At 26.3% G+C, this 17,000-nt stretch overlaps 1 protein-coding gene and 1 long non-coding RNA gene across 3 annotated transcripts; both read left to right on the top strand.

The window, feature by feature from the left end:
* The first annotated feature begins 389 nt into the window (after nt 1-389).
* On the top strand, nt 390-4,130 carry LOC132935900 (uncharacterized). The gene is made up of 4 exons (XR_009663361.1): nt 390-1,314; nt 3,552-3,666; nt 3,810-3,922; nt 4,012-4,130. It is a non-coding gene; the product is annotated as an uncharacterized LOC132935900 (long non-coding RNA).
* Nucleotides 4,131-5,858: 1,728 nt separating this feature from the next.
* On the top strand, nt 5,859-12,041 carry LOC132935132 (dolichyldiphosphatase 1-like). Of its 2 annotated transcripts, none has more exons than XM_061001594.1 (6): nt 5,859-6,389; nt 7,137-7,237; nt 7,306-7,490; nt 7,549-7,647; nt 8,383-8,511; nt 11,749-12,041. In XM_061001594.1, the coding sequence occupies exons 1-6, from the start codon at nt 6,302-6,304 to the stop codon at nt 11,882-11,884; spliced, it is 738 nt and encodes a 245-aa protein (XP_060857577.1). In that variant the 5' UTR covers nt 5,859-6,301; the 3' UTR covers nt 11,885-12,041. The 2 variants fall into 2 exon arrangements, with proteins under 2 accessions (XP_060857577.1, XP_060857578.1); XM_061001595.1 differs by having other exon boundaries at nt 8,629-11,987.
* The last annotated feature ends 4,959 nt before the right edge of the window (nt 12,042-17,000 follow it).

Below are 17,000 nucleotides of genomic sequence, written 5' to 3'. Positions count from 1 at the left end.
AAGGTGAAAATTTACAAAATTCTTGAACAATGTATGACGTATTCTTCAAAAATTAAGTAGGTGTCGATACATAATATATTATTATTTATTTATACTGCTTTTAGATGTGTATCTTGATATTTTCATAAAACGTGCGCAATATTCTTTTAATACCCATATTATAGTATTATTCGCGTATTGTTCGCTGAATAATAGGTATGTCAGGTAGTATAATAATAGTATAATACTATACTAAATATTCTTTAAATTATAAAGAAAACTTATTTGTACAAAAGGTTTAGTATTATTGTATTCATTGTAGTATTGTAATTTTTATATTCACAAATCACAAGTAACTTCATAGAAGTAATATAATATATTTTATAATAGGTTTATACTATAGTATTGTACATGTACCTGCGTGTATAGCTGCGTCTATTTACTGTTGAAAATAGTTAAGTACAGAAATTATATTTCCAATTAACTGCAAGGTATTATTGTTTACATTTTTTCACTGTGGTCTATAGGTAAGTTATTATGCACACAATTTTATATTTTTAACGTATAGTGAGATTAATAGTTATAGTTATATTTTTATAATTTTTAAAAAAATGTGTGTTTTTTCGGAAACACGTTTTTAGGTGCTGTAAAATTAATTTAACTTATGTAGATAAGAAATTTAACACGATAATATTGTGCTTGAGAGGATGCTACTCATGCATTTGTTGTCTCCGCCTTACACACGTACGACATAGCAAATTTTCATTCACTAGTTTCAATAGTGTGCTGTTAGTTTTAATATTAGAGTGATTTGACCTATAATCAATTTTTTAGCTAATAACATTATCTGTGCTTAAACATTGGCTTTTATTCGATATTTTAATTTTCAAGCGAGATATGAGCATTTTTAATTTTTGATAATTTACATACCCATATCTTGCTTGAAAATTAAAATTTCGAAAAATAGGCAACGCTTAAGCACAGATAATGTTCTTACCTAAAAGTTTTATAATAGGTCAATTCACTCTAGTATCAAAACTAACAGCACACTATTGAAACTAGTGGACAACAATTTGCTATGTCGTACGTGTATAAGACGGAGACAACAAATGTATGGTTAGCGTCTTCCTAAGTAGAAGCAAATTTTCAACGAAAAAACGGTGAAGAAAATAAAAAGCAAAAATTAATTTTTTTTTATTGGATTTTTTTATTGGTATATATAATTTGTAATGGTATTTACAATAAGCATATGTGCGAAAAATATGTATATATACAATACGTGGAGACGTGAAGAGAGAAGTCACCCAGCAGAAACACTCAGAATATTGATATTAGGTAACTATTAAAATTATTATTAAATGTAATTGCATTTCGATAATGTATATATATATATATATATACTATATAGGTACTTACGAGTTATGACTTACTAGAAACAGCAGAGACAACTTGAATACTTGAGTGTTGTATAGATAGATAATATGTGAATTATTCAAAATTAAATTGTCAATAAAATAGTAATATTTAAATCTTATTTTACATAATAAGCAATTTCAAGCATCTATATACCTAGCATAATTTATATAATAAAACATATTTCAAAAATTAGGTACCTACCTACCTATAATATAATACCTATTGTGCTTATTCATTAGGAATATATTATACAGAACATAGGTAAATAGGTACCTAAACGTCTTAAACGTTTTTACTTTTTCATAAATGTGTTTAATACAAAATATATTAAACAACTACTGTTCCAAAAATTAATTCTATTCGGTTATAGTTATAGTTCAAGGTCTGCTATAACCTGCGTACGATTTTCATTCATAAATGAACATAGGCTATAGGCATATTATATGTTTATATCTAGGTACGTAATGTGTGTAGTTCCTTCCTATTTACAACAATTTGCTACAGACATTACCTATCATTGGAAATGCCCACATATTTTACAACGATTTTGTTATTGTCAGAATCAAAATCAAATTCTTGATTTATAGTAAAAACTAAAGAGTAAAAACTTATTCCTACATACTTAGTAAAATAGTAAAATATACAATACAATAACATAAAATAAAACAATTTATAAAACGAATTGTGGTTGGTTTTTAGTTGACGAGGAGAGCAAAATATAGCTAAACCATTACATAATACATCGCCTGTCCACGATACACTAGGCCAGGCAAGATCTCCGTTGACGTATACTTCTCGCCTCTCCCTCCTCAAAGTTATCTATCGCCAAACCGGTACCCTCCGCCGGACTATGCGTCTATGCCCGTGACCCACCCATTATTCATGAACTTTCCTTTATCGTTATGCCTTTGATACCATTTTCCCATTTTAACGTTTTTAGATTCAAAGAGTATTATGATGAATGTATTGGTTTTACAATGATGTGTCAAAAAAAAAAATTAAAGAAAACAAGAATTTTTACACAAAATCAGTTTTTGATCAAAGCATTTGAAAATTGAATACAAGGTTCCTCATAAGTTGCTACTATAGTGGCAATTAAAAAAAAAGTTGAGCGTTTAATACATGATTTCTGATAAGTTTTTATATCTTTTATAAAAAAAGTTCACCGGAAAGTCCAATTAATTTTTTATGAGCATTTGAAGTTCAAATTGTTTGACATTATAAATATTCTCATCTTGGAAATAATATCTGAATTAAATTTAAATAAAATTATATATGGTTTATTATATTTAATTTATTAATAATAACCCACATATTTTGTTTTGTAGTCGAAAACGATTTTAGATGCAAGTTGATTGAAGTATAATATTATAATATAGCTTTTACTACCATCCATTACTACAGTGACCCACTTGTAACCTACTTGCTACTGTACAACAGAGCGACACCCACCTGGCCAGCTTTTTAGTCTTGTAACTATAATATGAATAATGGCTTTCAAATAAAACACCCGATTAATATTCATCAGCAGTTAATCTGATAATCCACAAATATAACTGTCAAGCGTAAGATTTGTGGATTAGTTTATTGTATATATTATATACCTACTGTATATTCCATCAACTGATTTTATTTTTAGATCCTTTTTAAGTTATTCATTTTACAAGGTGCCAAGGTGGGTGCTTTCCAGTTAATTCGCATATTAATATATTTTCCATACAATATTCTGCTATAATTTCTATATATTTTCTTATTGAATAGTAATGAATACCCTATTGTAAACTTGCTATCACGAAATTGTATAAAATATTTATAATTATATTTATATTCATCGTCTCAATGCACAGTTCAGGTTATTATAAATATATAGGTACCTTGTACCCATAGTGGCTATAGTACCTACTACCTTGTGATTACCTATGTACAAATCAAAACTTATTGGCCAATTACCGTTATATAGGACGCTTAACAATATATATATTACCTACACTATTTTATTATACACGACCATACAATGTTAAAGTAAGTTTTCTATAATTATTTTATCTAACTATCAATTTACAACTCACGGGAAATTAACACAATACCTAGGTCTAGCTACTTTCCCACAGTCAATCGGAACTATATGGGAAAATTTATTTATTTTTTCACCACAGAACGGACGTGGATTGAAATGAATTGTAGCCAACCGTTTATCAAGTCGTAAAAACATATTTGGATTTTAGACGTCGGCGAAAGTGGTTTGACTTAAATACCTAGTTGTGTGTACTGGTGAGTATTTATCAACTATACCTACCTATATTATACTATTTCAATTTTTAATATATAGTTCATACTTCATACTATATACGCATTTTTTTAATATTACCCATTGGATTTAAGTACCAAACTAACCAATGTTTTTTAATCCGCAGTTGATTTAATTTTTCTTAAATCAACTGGTAGGTATACAGTCTATGAGATCGTGGAGCTACCATTTGGAGTTTGGACGTCATAATCTTTAGGATTATAGGAACCTATTACATAGGTAGTTAACGTAAATCGATAAATCGTCATGTGTGGTGGCGCAAAGGTATATTATTTAATTTTAATTTTTTAATTCTACACGATTTATAGAAATTGACAAATTATTGCCGACGTTATTATGACTTATTCGGTGTCGTCGAACAAGAAACATGATCTATCGAATAGTAAGTACCTATTACATTATTATGATGGGTATTAGTAAGTACTAAATGTTACCACAATTTATTGTATTATTCCTATAAGGCTATAATAATTTTATACAAAAACATATTGTCAGTTTTACGGTTGTTTTTTTTTTACCTATTTAGTACCTAATTTATGAATTTAATATAAGACTAGTTTATTAGGTAATAGTTTACGCCTTTATCAAACTTTTGGGGAGCCATATTAGGAATTTAGAAAATTTTTGGGCTCTTACAAACTTAATGTATTTGGTGTCATAGTACTTAGTAGGTACTTAGTATTTATTATTTAACCAAAAAATGTAAATACAAAATAAAAAAAAAAACAAATAAAAATATCATTTAGTTCAGTATAAAAACTATACCTAATTAAAAAATAAATTTCTTTTCCGTGGGCCAGATACAATTATTTGTCTACAAGAAACCATTAGGTGACTCCTAAAGTCCTGAGTCCTGACTAATAGAAAATTAGAAAACCTCATAGAAAAAACATAATCACACACTTTTAATAATCATTAATATTATCTCAACAGTCACAATGTACCACTTTAACAATGTTAAGACTGGAGAAATTACATACAATATTGCATACCTATTACCTTTTGGTATTAGGTGCCTACTGAAGTAGAACAATAATTGTTCAGTAATAGATAGGTAGGTAGGTAGCTAACTAATAAGTGGCAATATCAACCATGGTTATAAATGCATACCTATTATAGGCACTAAACTACTAACTAAACCAATAAGCTCAAGTAGATTCAAACCATGAAGTTAAACCTGGATAAAATACATGTCAACTACGGTACCTGACGACTGTCCGACTATAAATGGAGACAGCTAATAAAATATGGAATATCGTTTTGTAATAAATGAGTAGGCAGAGATTACCGGTAGCTCTTGCGACTTGCATTAGATTGACCCGATTTGTTCAAACTTCTGACAACGATAACGTTTAACTGTCGTCGAGTGGAGTTCTGACAAGACACGCCAGAAATGTCCATATTATAGTTGGGTTACTAAATACAGGGTACAAAGAGCGGGGGAAATATTTGTTTTCGTTTTTTTTTTTTTCACCAATGTACCTATTTTATATACATACCTAGGTAACCGCATCTGTTAAGTTTAATTGCCTATTATTACAATTCATATTAAGGGGATGATTTTCTTTTTTTGTCTAACACACACGCGACATAGGATTTTTGACGGATTCTTTGCCAAACATATCAATTGATCTAATGAAGTGATGAGAATTCTGAAAACAGATTTGAATTCGTCGTCAAGTCTACTTGAAATCAACTTTCCCACAATTTTGATTTTTTGATTTTGGCTTCTCCAAAAATTTAAATACAAAAATGTTTAAACACTCTTTTTTAATATGACGTTTTCTGGAATTTGGGGGATAATATCAAAAATGTGGGAAAGTCGATTTCAAGTAGACTTGACGGTGAATTCAAATCTGTTTTCAGAATTCTTATCGCTTCAATAGATCAATTGGAGTGTTTGCCAAAAAACACGTCTAAAATACTATGTCACGCGTATGTTGGACAAAAACAGAAAATCAAGGTATCGAATCCCCTTAATATTATAATAAAAATATGTAGGTATCGCAGTGATATCAAATACTATTATATACGTATATGGTATATAGTATATTATTGATAGTATATATATAAGCATATATTGTTATCATTCATACAGCTGGTGTTTTGTTATCAGTTATCGTTCAAAATATGTGACATAATTTGTTGATAAATAAATAGTTACTTGTTAAACTTACTATAATAATCTAATTTTGATCATTAAGCTGTATCTTCGGTGAATTACTGAATTCGTTTTTATTACTTAAATTATTTAATAATATTACCTGCGATATAAACGCTTATATGCACACGAGGAGATACTGTACGAAGTTTTTAAGTTAAGCACATTCGGACTATAAGTGGATCAATCGCCAATCGTGTCTATTAAATTAATATTTTTTCGCTCAATTTTAAAATTGTTGACTAAATAATTTGTGTTTGCAAAAAGAGTAAATTTTTTTTATACGCTTTGTATATTGTTTGCCAGCTGAAAGACTGAATTACTCAGGTTATTTAGTTTGTCAACATTCCACTGAGAACATAATATTATATTGCTAGTACTTGGTAGTTATCATGTAGAAGACGCCACGCTACAGTAGTCCTTTTTTCTTTTCAAGTATGGACTCGATTGTCTCTAACAGTAGCGAGTATGATCAATCCATTGACTGGGTACCATTATCTCTGACGTTTGTTGAATATCCAAAGGGTGAGTGAATTAAGCAGTTGTGCACTATGTAAACTGTACATACCGATCATAATACATATTTACACTGACTCCGGAAAATGTTTCAAACGTTCCATTAGTGTTACAGAAATATTTATTTGAACGATATACTACTGTAACTCAAATTATTTAGTTTATTTGTCCTTTAGACATTTTTATAATCTGAGTCATAATTGCGGAGAAGCCAAGTCACAGTAGTATAAATAAAACTAATAAGATTACTTTATCTTCTTAATGGTTGGATACCTTTATTATAGTAGTGGTTTTAAAACCAAATAAAGTTTTATATATTTATTAAACAATATCATTGTGAAATGAACAGGTTTATTTTTTCAAAAGTATCCATCTTCAAAAAGACTGAATAAAGTGTTTTACATAATAATATTAAATATATTGTTATTATAAAAATAAATTAAAGGTTGCCCTATAATAACTGCTGGAACACTTTTTACAAAGTATTCTTAAAATAGTGAAACAATTAAGCAAATTAAATATTTATAACCTAAACTTATATTATAGACTAATATAGTAAATTCCATATTTATTCATTAGTTTCCGTGATTTTGTGACACATTTCAATAATATTAATTCGTAGGTAGCTATTCCATTCAATAATAATATTATAGTTATAATCATTTATTTATTATTTTTAAATATACTTTTACACTCATTGATTAACATATTATTAATGTTACCTACCTACCTAATAATTTAATTTTTATGTTTAAGGGAATATATTTGGAAAATTATTGGCACTGTTTAGTTTGACACCTTTTGTCATTCTGTCTGGTTTCATTTCTTTAATTCTATTTCGTCGAGATTTACATACAGTAAGTAAACATTTAAATTAATACTATCATTACTTATATTCTGTCTATAGTAATTTTTTTTTTTTTAGATAACTTTTTTCTTTGGTGTGTTACTCAATGAGATATGCAATACTGTTCTTAAACATATATTACGTGAACCTAGACCCTTAGCTAGAAATACAAATTTGTTGTACTCTGAATATGGCATGCCTTCATCTCATTCTCAATTTATGTGGTTTTTTGCATCATACATGTTATACTTCACATTTATTAGGTATATTTCAAATAAATATAAAGAGTAAGACTTATTTATAATAATTGTAATTGTTTAGGTTACAGTATGCTAACAGCAAGGCATTTAAAGAGTTTTTCTGGAAAGTAGCTGGAGCTGTATCATGCATTGCTATTGCCTGTATAGTTTCTTATAGCAGGTATTTAGACAACAATTACTGTTTTATATTATAATTTATAACATTATAATTATATATTATTTTTAATACACGAGAGAGTAGATGAAGTTTTAGATTTGTAAAAAAAGTTACATTTTTACCAACCCCTTCATAGTATAACAAATAATCTGAGGAATATAATATCATAATATACATTAGTGGTGAATGAAATTAAAACTAGCAGTTCAAACATTTCGATTGACCCACCCACTCCTTCAAACAACTGAGAAATGGGCTTACCTAATTATGTGTTAATAATCTAATGACATTACTGTATTTAATAAAAAATTATAGCAGAAAAACAAGGAAGTATACTTTATTATTTACCCATCCACGACCCAATTTTTAAGTCAGTTCAATTAAACTACCTGAAGTACATGTTCAGTGCTACTGATTGTATGTATAGCAATGTTTTTAACAATGACTTCCTACTGTTTTCATATTATTAAATTGGTTCTTATTCCATATCTACCCTTTCTCTTAATTACAGTACCTAACATGTAGTTGTTGCATTTTTATTCTACTATTGCAATTTTTTTTGAAAATGATCTTTCAATATTTTTGTTCATAATCTAAATAACAATTAAATATTTTAAATAATAATCAATTTCATGATTGGTGTAGTAAAATATGTATATTTAATAGGATAATTTTTGTTTATTAATATTTTAACATGTTTTTGTTATTACCAACATTATAACGATTTTACTTTTTTAGAATCTTTCTACAATACCATACATGGAAGCAAGTAATATATGGAGCACTATTTGGTATTATTATAGGGACTATTTGGTTTACCATAGTTAATGTGATATTGACACCCTATTTTCCAACAGTTATATCTTGGTATGTTTAATTATACATATTTCATATTATATAATTTTATCAATTTAAAATAATATATTTATTTACTTAATGTTTTATCCAAAATAACACTAGTGATTTTTTTTGTAAAAATTATAGACATCATCAGTATGTTCAATCTGGAGTATGGATTCTACTACTGTGTCCAACATTAGTTTAATTTTTTATAATTATTAATTTGCTTTGGCCTTGAAACTTGAGTTCTATGAAGTGCTAAAATAATTTTTGTTTGTTTTGCTTTGAAATACTTCACGTATTTACATCATTATCAGCACATATTATGATATCATGTTTATTTCAATGATACATTTAAAAATTAAATGTACCATATTCTACCATTCAAAAATGTGTTTAATGTCTAGTTGTTTTGTCTCCAGATTTTAGTGTTGAATTATACAAACATTATACATACTAAAAGCTTATTCATTGAACTATCATAAGTTTATAACAAAGCTAAATAAAAAAATATATTTATTAATAAATGTTAAATACTATTTATTACATTAAACTATAGAAGCCTTACCAAAAAATAATGTACATTAATTAAATTATGATCATTTGAGATCAAAACTAGGGCTGGCGAGTGGCGGTATTTAAAAAATTGCCAATTTCCGGTATTTTTAGTTATTTTAGAATACTATTTAGTATAATAAATTTTAGTATACTGTGAATCAGTAATTATCGTAGTTACCAAAAATACCGTACATCTACTTTTATTATTTATTATTTTTATATAATCGTAATGACTAATGGCATAATATAATAGCCCTGTCTCAGTTTAGAAACACAAACAAATTTGCCGAGGTATGGTATTTTTAATAACTACTGAAGTACGGTGTTTTTGATAATTACCGAAAATACCGTATAACCGATAATACCGTAGATACCGGTATCAAAATTTGAAATACAGCCAGCCCTAATTTATACCAACTATAAAGTGGAAAGAAATATAGATGATATGGTTTGATCCATAAACAAAATAAAATATACTGCATACTAAAATTCATGTAGTTATACGTTTATTAACTAACTTGATTAATGAAAAAAATGTCCAGTACATTATATTAAAAATATATTCATCTAGATATATTAGAATAATAATTTTGTAGTGAATTGTATAAAATAAATAAAGAATATGGATAAAAAAAAAAATGAAAATAAAGTTGATTTATTAAGAGGATGTCAGTGCACTATTTGTTTTCTCTCTCTGGCCCACGCGCAACATAGACAAAATGCATTTACGCAGAATCATTTTTTCTATGTTTTCAAATAATCTTAGAGTAAAATCATCTATTACAAAAAAGATAGAGAATAATATTTTTGAGGGAATGACATATCGATTTGTCTAAATATTGTCTCAAAACAATTTAAACATAATTTAAATTTACAACATTTTTTTGTTTCTTTTGATAGTCGAATACAAAGTCAAATAACAATAAAATATAAAATCGATAAGTCATTCTCTAAAAATATTATTCTCTATCTTTTTTGTAATTGGTGATTTTACTCAAAGATTTCTTAAGAACATAGAAAAAATGATTTTGCGTTAATGCGTTTTGTCTATGTCCAGAAAAAAAAAAAAAAAATAGTACGCTAACATCTTCTTAAGCTCGGATGGGTATGCATTTTTATATTATTACGGGTTGATCGTATTTTATGGTTAGTAAACACAAATTATGTTTCTTAAAATTATGACAAAAAATACAAAAAAATTTTTAGTTTAATATTTTAACATTTAACAGTATTAAGTGCATAATTCACGATATTTTAAGATCATCTTTGGTTTTTTACGGCATATTGCTATTTTGTATTTTGAGTAAAAACAACATGCAATGTTTCAAAAATAAAAATAAAGATTTTAATTAAAACTGCAAAATCAGTATAAGCTAAAAAAATAAATTCTAAGTCTACCTACCCTGTTATTTTTTGGAGGAAGGAGGTGAATTATTAGCTATTCAACAAAAATTGAACAGATAAATACTGCTGTAAGTTATTTTATATTAATTTAAACACATTTTATGAAATTTTAGGTTATATTTAGTACATAAACTCATATTTTTTGGAACATATTTCGTAATTTTTTGGTTCATGTAATTCCAAGACCTATTTATATTTTATTTGCAATAGAACCAAAAAATAAGTTCAAAGATAAATCAATAAAAATGTATTTCCAAAGAGCCACTATAATATCATACAATTTTAAAATATTGATAGGTTCTCTGTATGTCAAACTATTATATTAACATTAATTTAAGTTTATTTAAAATAATCAAGCAAACAAACATATTTTTATTTATTCTTGAATATAAATATTTATAGGCTGTCCATGTATTTTTATATAAATTAAATTACAAATGGTTTTTGAAATGTTATTATTATTGACTTAAAATAACCAGTATGAAAATACTACATACAACTTATTTGAATATTATGTTTTAAGTTCTAACTGTAATAACTAATAACAGGCTTATTTTGTCAGTGCCGCCATTCCCTATGTTAAGGTATTGCGGGTGCAATACTTAATTTAGGTGGGTGGTAGGTGGTGCCGTGGTGATTGGTGGCGGGTGGTACACTGGTACATGGTTGTGACTTTTGGCCTGTGGGCTGTGAGTACCTTAGATCATGATCTAAGGTGGGTACTATAGAAACATAGAGGTATATTCATACCATATGAAAGTAACATCGGCTCCACTGTATTTTGTAATTCAATAAACTGTACATACATTTACAATATTATTCATATTAAATTATTTGTATCATTTAAATTATAACTAATGATGCTATTTTTAACAAGTAAAAATACATTTTTTTTTTTAACTTGCCTTATTATTTTATTGTATATAATTGAGCGTCTTTTATCTGTAAAGCTTAACTTTGTGTTATATATTATATCAAAAATCATTTGACATAATATGATGAACAAATTATAATAAATAATAAAAGTACAAAATCCCTCATCAGTTTTAATTAGGTTAGATAATTGACGCTTCGCTGTGGCTTGTACTAGTGGTCTAAAAAGAATGAAAACTATAATATTTAAAAGTTTCCTATCTTTTTTAATACACTTTATAAAATGTGTGCGCAATATTAAATGAACATCTTTAATTGTATTGATTGATTTTTTTTTCTTCTGGTAATATGGGTAAAACTATGCTTTAGTGTGTTCTTAGTTAAATATTTAAGTATTTATTAAAATAATGAATTCTTTTTTTTATTTAGGAAAATATCAGAACTGTTTTTGTTGAGAGACACTACGTTAATTCCCAATGTCTTATGGTTTGAATACACAAATATTCGTCATGAAGCAGGGGCTAGAGCCAGACGTCGAAAATCAATTTCTGCAAAATCTCAATGACTAATATTTTGAAAGAGTGCATTAAAATAATATGACTAACCTTTCCAAGCATTTGTAATTATGTGAAATAATAAATTCACAGTATACTGTTATTTTTATAATATGTGTTGTTTGTGACATGTTTATGTATGATTATAATACCTAAATAATTTGTTCATTTATATTTTATAATATCTAATAGGTACCAGGGTACCCTGGTACCTACTGTTTTATAAATACCATGAAAATTAAATTTATTATTTAAAATTGTCAGTACATTTAAATTAATTTTGAATAGTATGCTCTATAAATACAATAATATTATTTATTTAAACATAATAATAACTTGCACAAGTACAATCATTTATTTCAATTTTATTATAAAATGTTTGAATACACTCAATTAGTTACTAATTAATTTTATTCTGTTTTGTGAGACAGAGTTAAACTTTAAATGTTGATGTTGAATTTAACTATTTATTGCAAAACTATTTTAATTAGGTTAAACTCACATTTCTATACTGAATAATTTAAAAATATATTTAATAACATTAATTTAAATTACAATTTTTGATAATGTGGTTTATAATATATATAAATAATATGTTTAAGTTTGTTTACTAATTTGAATGTATTTATGTATACAATATATTTTAGAGTAATGTTGTTAGAAATGTTAAAGTAGAGCATTGATTATCCACACTATTTTTTTTTGATTGAGAGAGTAATCAATTTGTATGAATAATCAAATAATGGTTATAAATGTACTATTATTAATAGTATAATATTCTCTGTGGGGTGTACGCCTACATGTATAATACGATTAAGTAAAATATTATTTTTTAATACATTTAATGTACATAGTGTAAGTGTTATTAAATATAATCATTTTTATCAAATAAATGTACAACTTATTGAGTATAGTAGCATAATATTATAGTATAAACTATTTTGTTGTGCCTGATAAATGTATTTTATTGCATTTAATAATAAAATTATAAAATGTATAATAATGCAATAATATGTACCATAGTACTAAGTGTGGATATATAAGGAAAACGCTGTGAAAACTATTACTATATCATCATCAGTTCAAAATAAAAATGGCAGATTTATTAAAGATATTGAATCATTGATTGATTAAGAGTATCTTTTCTATTTTCAATATAATTTTATTATGCCAATATCAATTTATTGGATATGAATATATGATAAACTTATAGAACAATTTATCGTGCTTTTAATATTATATAATATACATATAATATACATATCCAATTCTGATATATTACACATGAATATGTATATTATGTTTACTGAAATGTCTATGATTGTTCAATTATTGTAAAATTATTTATTATTATCAATAGGTACTGAATATAATATATTTAGGCTAGAGGTCCTTGCTCGTTCAGTCAACAATTGTTTGTAAATCACGCACCACTGTTACTTTTGTAGTTATTATAATAGTTTGTACTATTAAGTATGTATTTGATATACAACTTTCTAGATTTAAATACTAAATATGATACAATATTTAAAAGAGCATTTATTATCATACAATATTTAAGATTGAAAAGATTTTTGAAATGTTAAATGAATCGTATTGAATGTACTAAATCCATTTAATACATTTTTGAATTCTTCATTTGCTTTATTAATAATTATTATTGGAAGCATTCTATTTTAGTACTAACTACATCTAACACAAATAATTTCTATTTTCAATTATATTTATTTGTCAATTGTTTTTTGTTTTCTTCGATTTTCGGTGCTGCTCGCATATGCGGTCTCCTGACATTTTTCTGCTCAGATATGCGGTCTACATAATATGTAGACCGCACACCTATAATACGCAGTAAATAGTAATATTAGTATGTAAATAAATAACCAAATTAAAATAATAATCAAATATTTTAATTATTAGTATATTAGTAAAAATCATTAAAAATAATGGTAAATAAATAATACAATACGCAATGTCATAAGTCAAAAATATTTTTTAAAAAAGCAAAAAAATCTTACTAAGAAAATTAAAAATTATGTAAAAAATATTAAAAATAATTATAAAAGTATAAAGTATAAAAGTTTTATAAAGGTATAAAAACCTTAACGATAAACTGCTTTAATGTCCCTCAAAAATGCAATAAATAAATCAGGTTCTTCTTTTCTAGCAACTTTCCAACAATAGTGGTCGAGATGCAATTGCAAAAGTTCCATGGTTGTGCCTCTCATCGTTTTCATGATTTTTGTTTTTGCATCCAACCATGATCTCTCTATGCTCTGAGTGTGAGCTTTCGTCAAAGGATCAACGTAGTTTTGCTGGTGGTTAACAGTGTTATGAATATATCCATTATCTTTCAAACATCTATAGGCTGCCCACTCGTCTGAATGAATAACAGAGCCAGCTTCACACTCTCGTAGAATAATTGGTAGTAATGTGTTTTTGTCTCTTCGAAGAACATAAAAATATCGACAGTCAGAACTATTTTTAAGCCCAAAAACCTAAGGTCCATCGACTCTTCGTCCACTGTTTCTACCGTTGTGTAGTTATAGACATTAGACATTATATTACAGCAAATTATATTTGGGTCAATTGTATCTTTTAATGTTTTTTTTTTTATCGCTGCTCAGATATGGGGTCTACATACATGATTGTAGACCGCGTCCCGTCGGTAGACCGCATATCCGAGCAGCACCCGATTTTCTTCACCATATCTTGTTCGATGGGAAAGTGAATCTAGTTAATGCATTTGAGAGGTCAGTATTTAAAATTCCCAGTAATTTTCAAAAGCGCCCATTGACATTTTGAGTTTTCAATTTTTTTTCATTAATTGTCAATAAAATGTTATTTGTTGGGTAAACAAACGTGAAAATTGAAAACAAGGCTCTTGATATTATAATGTTACTTTAGCAGTTGAAAAGTATTAAAAATACATAGGCACAATTTTTTTTATAACCATTTCAAGTTTTGAAATTTAAAATTTAATAATTATTTTGTAGTTAAAAATTTATAAAATGTTCAACTTTTATAGCTAAGGATTGAAAACTTAAAATAAAGTTCCACATGAATGATGTATAATATATCATGCAATAACTTTATTCACAATATTATCATCAAATGTACGTAATTAATAGATACTTGAAAATTTCACTGAATGTTTATATTAGCGTTTTATATACACCATACAATTTTGAAAATAATTTTACACTTTTTGAGCTGTTTACGAACATGTCAGTTTTCAATTTTTTAGTTTTTTTTTCTATAAATATCAATAAAATTTTATTTGTTGGGTAAAAAAGCGTGAAAATGTAATACAATGCTCCTGATATGTTGTTACAATAGGAGTTGAAAAATATTAAAAATACATAGGCACATTTAAATTTCGAATTTTCACAAAATTTATCAAATTTAAAACTTAATAATTATTTTGTAGTTAAAAATTTATAAAATGTTCAACTTTTATATCTAAGGATTGAATATTTAAAACAAAGTTCCACGTAAATAGGTTATATATAAATTCACTATAAATTACTTTATTCACAATTATATCATCAAATATACTTAGTTATATCATAGGCTGACTGACCGTCTTCGCTGAGAATCGTTTTTCTTATACAATGATAATATTATATCATTGAATTAAAATTTAACACCATCCATTACAATGACCCAATTGTATCCTACTGTACAGCAGAGCAACATCCACTTGCCCATCTTTTTTTTAAACTTTACATTTTTAAATAATCAAAACTTACTTAAAAATAATAATATCAATAAAATCCACCAAGATTCTCTAGATAATATTCTTACAATCTCACCTTTAAATTTTAAATTCACTCTAATTTTAGAAATTACAGAGTAAAATGTGTTATTGTAAACGTAAAATTTGCCATGTATTCGTTTGTAAGACAAAAACAATAAATGCCCGTGTATGCGGTCCTCTTAAGGATTTTTTCTTGATGCTCGTCACTATAGCTTCATGTGAAAGAAGTTTTAGCAAACTTAAATTGATAGAAACTTACTTAAGATTTACAATTGTTCAGGAGAGATTATTAAGTATGGCCTTACTTTCAATAGAAACAAAAATCGCTTTTTTTAATAATTGTTATACATTTTTTTTTTCGTGTACAATTTTCAAAATATATGTTTACTCTTTTTGAGTATTATTACATATGTATAGACATTTGAAATTTTAATTTTTTTTTTTTTATAAATGCAGATAAAAATGTTTTTTCTTTGTCAAACTTGAAAATGAATTACAAGGTTCCTTATAGGTAGTTTATTTAGATGTTTAAACGAAGATTAACAATTTTAAATATTTTGTCGTAATTTAAAAATATTATTCGTGGGCCATGATACTATTACGTACCTTAGGTACATTAATATGATATTGTTATATATTTTTACACCCAATGACATTTTAAAAACATTAAAACTAATGTTATTGCCTATTTATATCAAACCTATTCACACCATTCTACAGTAAGGCGGTATTGATTCAAAAGTTAACAACATTAAATATAATTTTATGATATAGGTACCTACGCCATGTATGTTTATATAATAATATAATAATTGCAATGTTTTTAGAAAAAAATCAATCAATCTACCACAATAGTGTTATAACTATACCTAGGTAGTAAAATTAATTTCTTTAAGAGGACGTCACACCTGTATGTGTTGTCTCTGTCTTACACACTTCGACATAGACAAAACGCGTTTACGCAGTCTGAGTAGAACTCGCTAAATTTTGGTCTAGAGAAAAAATACCAATTATAAAATTATTAAAATTGAATTGAGACAAAGTATATTTGATGATATTATTGTGAATATAGTAATTTATACATAACCTATTTACGTGGAAAGTTGATCATTTTATAAATTTTTAACTACAAAATAATTATTAAATTTTAAATTTGATAAATGGTGTCAAAATTTGAACTTTAAATGCTAATAAAAAAAATTGTGCCCATGTAATTTTAATATTTTTCAACTGCTATTGTAACAATATATCAAGAGCAATGTGTTACATTTTTACTCTTTTTGGCCCAAAAAATAAAATTTTATTGATATTTATAGAAAGAAAACTAAAAAAAATTGAAATTTGCAATTGTCCGTTAACTGCTCAAAATG

Source organism: Metopolophium dirhodum, chromosome 1, assembly GCF_019925205.1.
Source record: "Metopolophium dirhodum isolate CAU chromosome 1, ASM1992520v1, whole genome shotgun sequence".
NCBI classification, from domain to species: Eukaryota; Metazoa; Arthropoda; class Insecta; order Hemiptera; family Aphididae; genus Metopolophium; species Metopolophium dirhodum.
The sequence above is the reverse complement of the archived record's forward strand: the minus strand, read 5'-3'. Positions and strand labels throughout refer to the sequence as shown.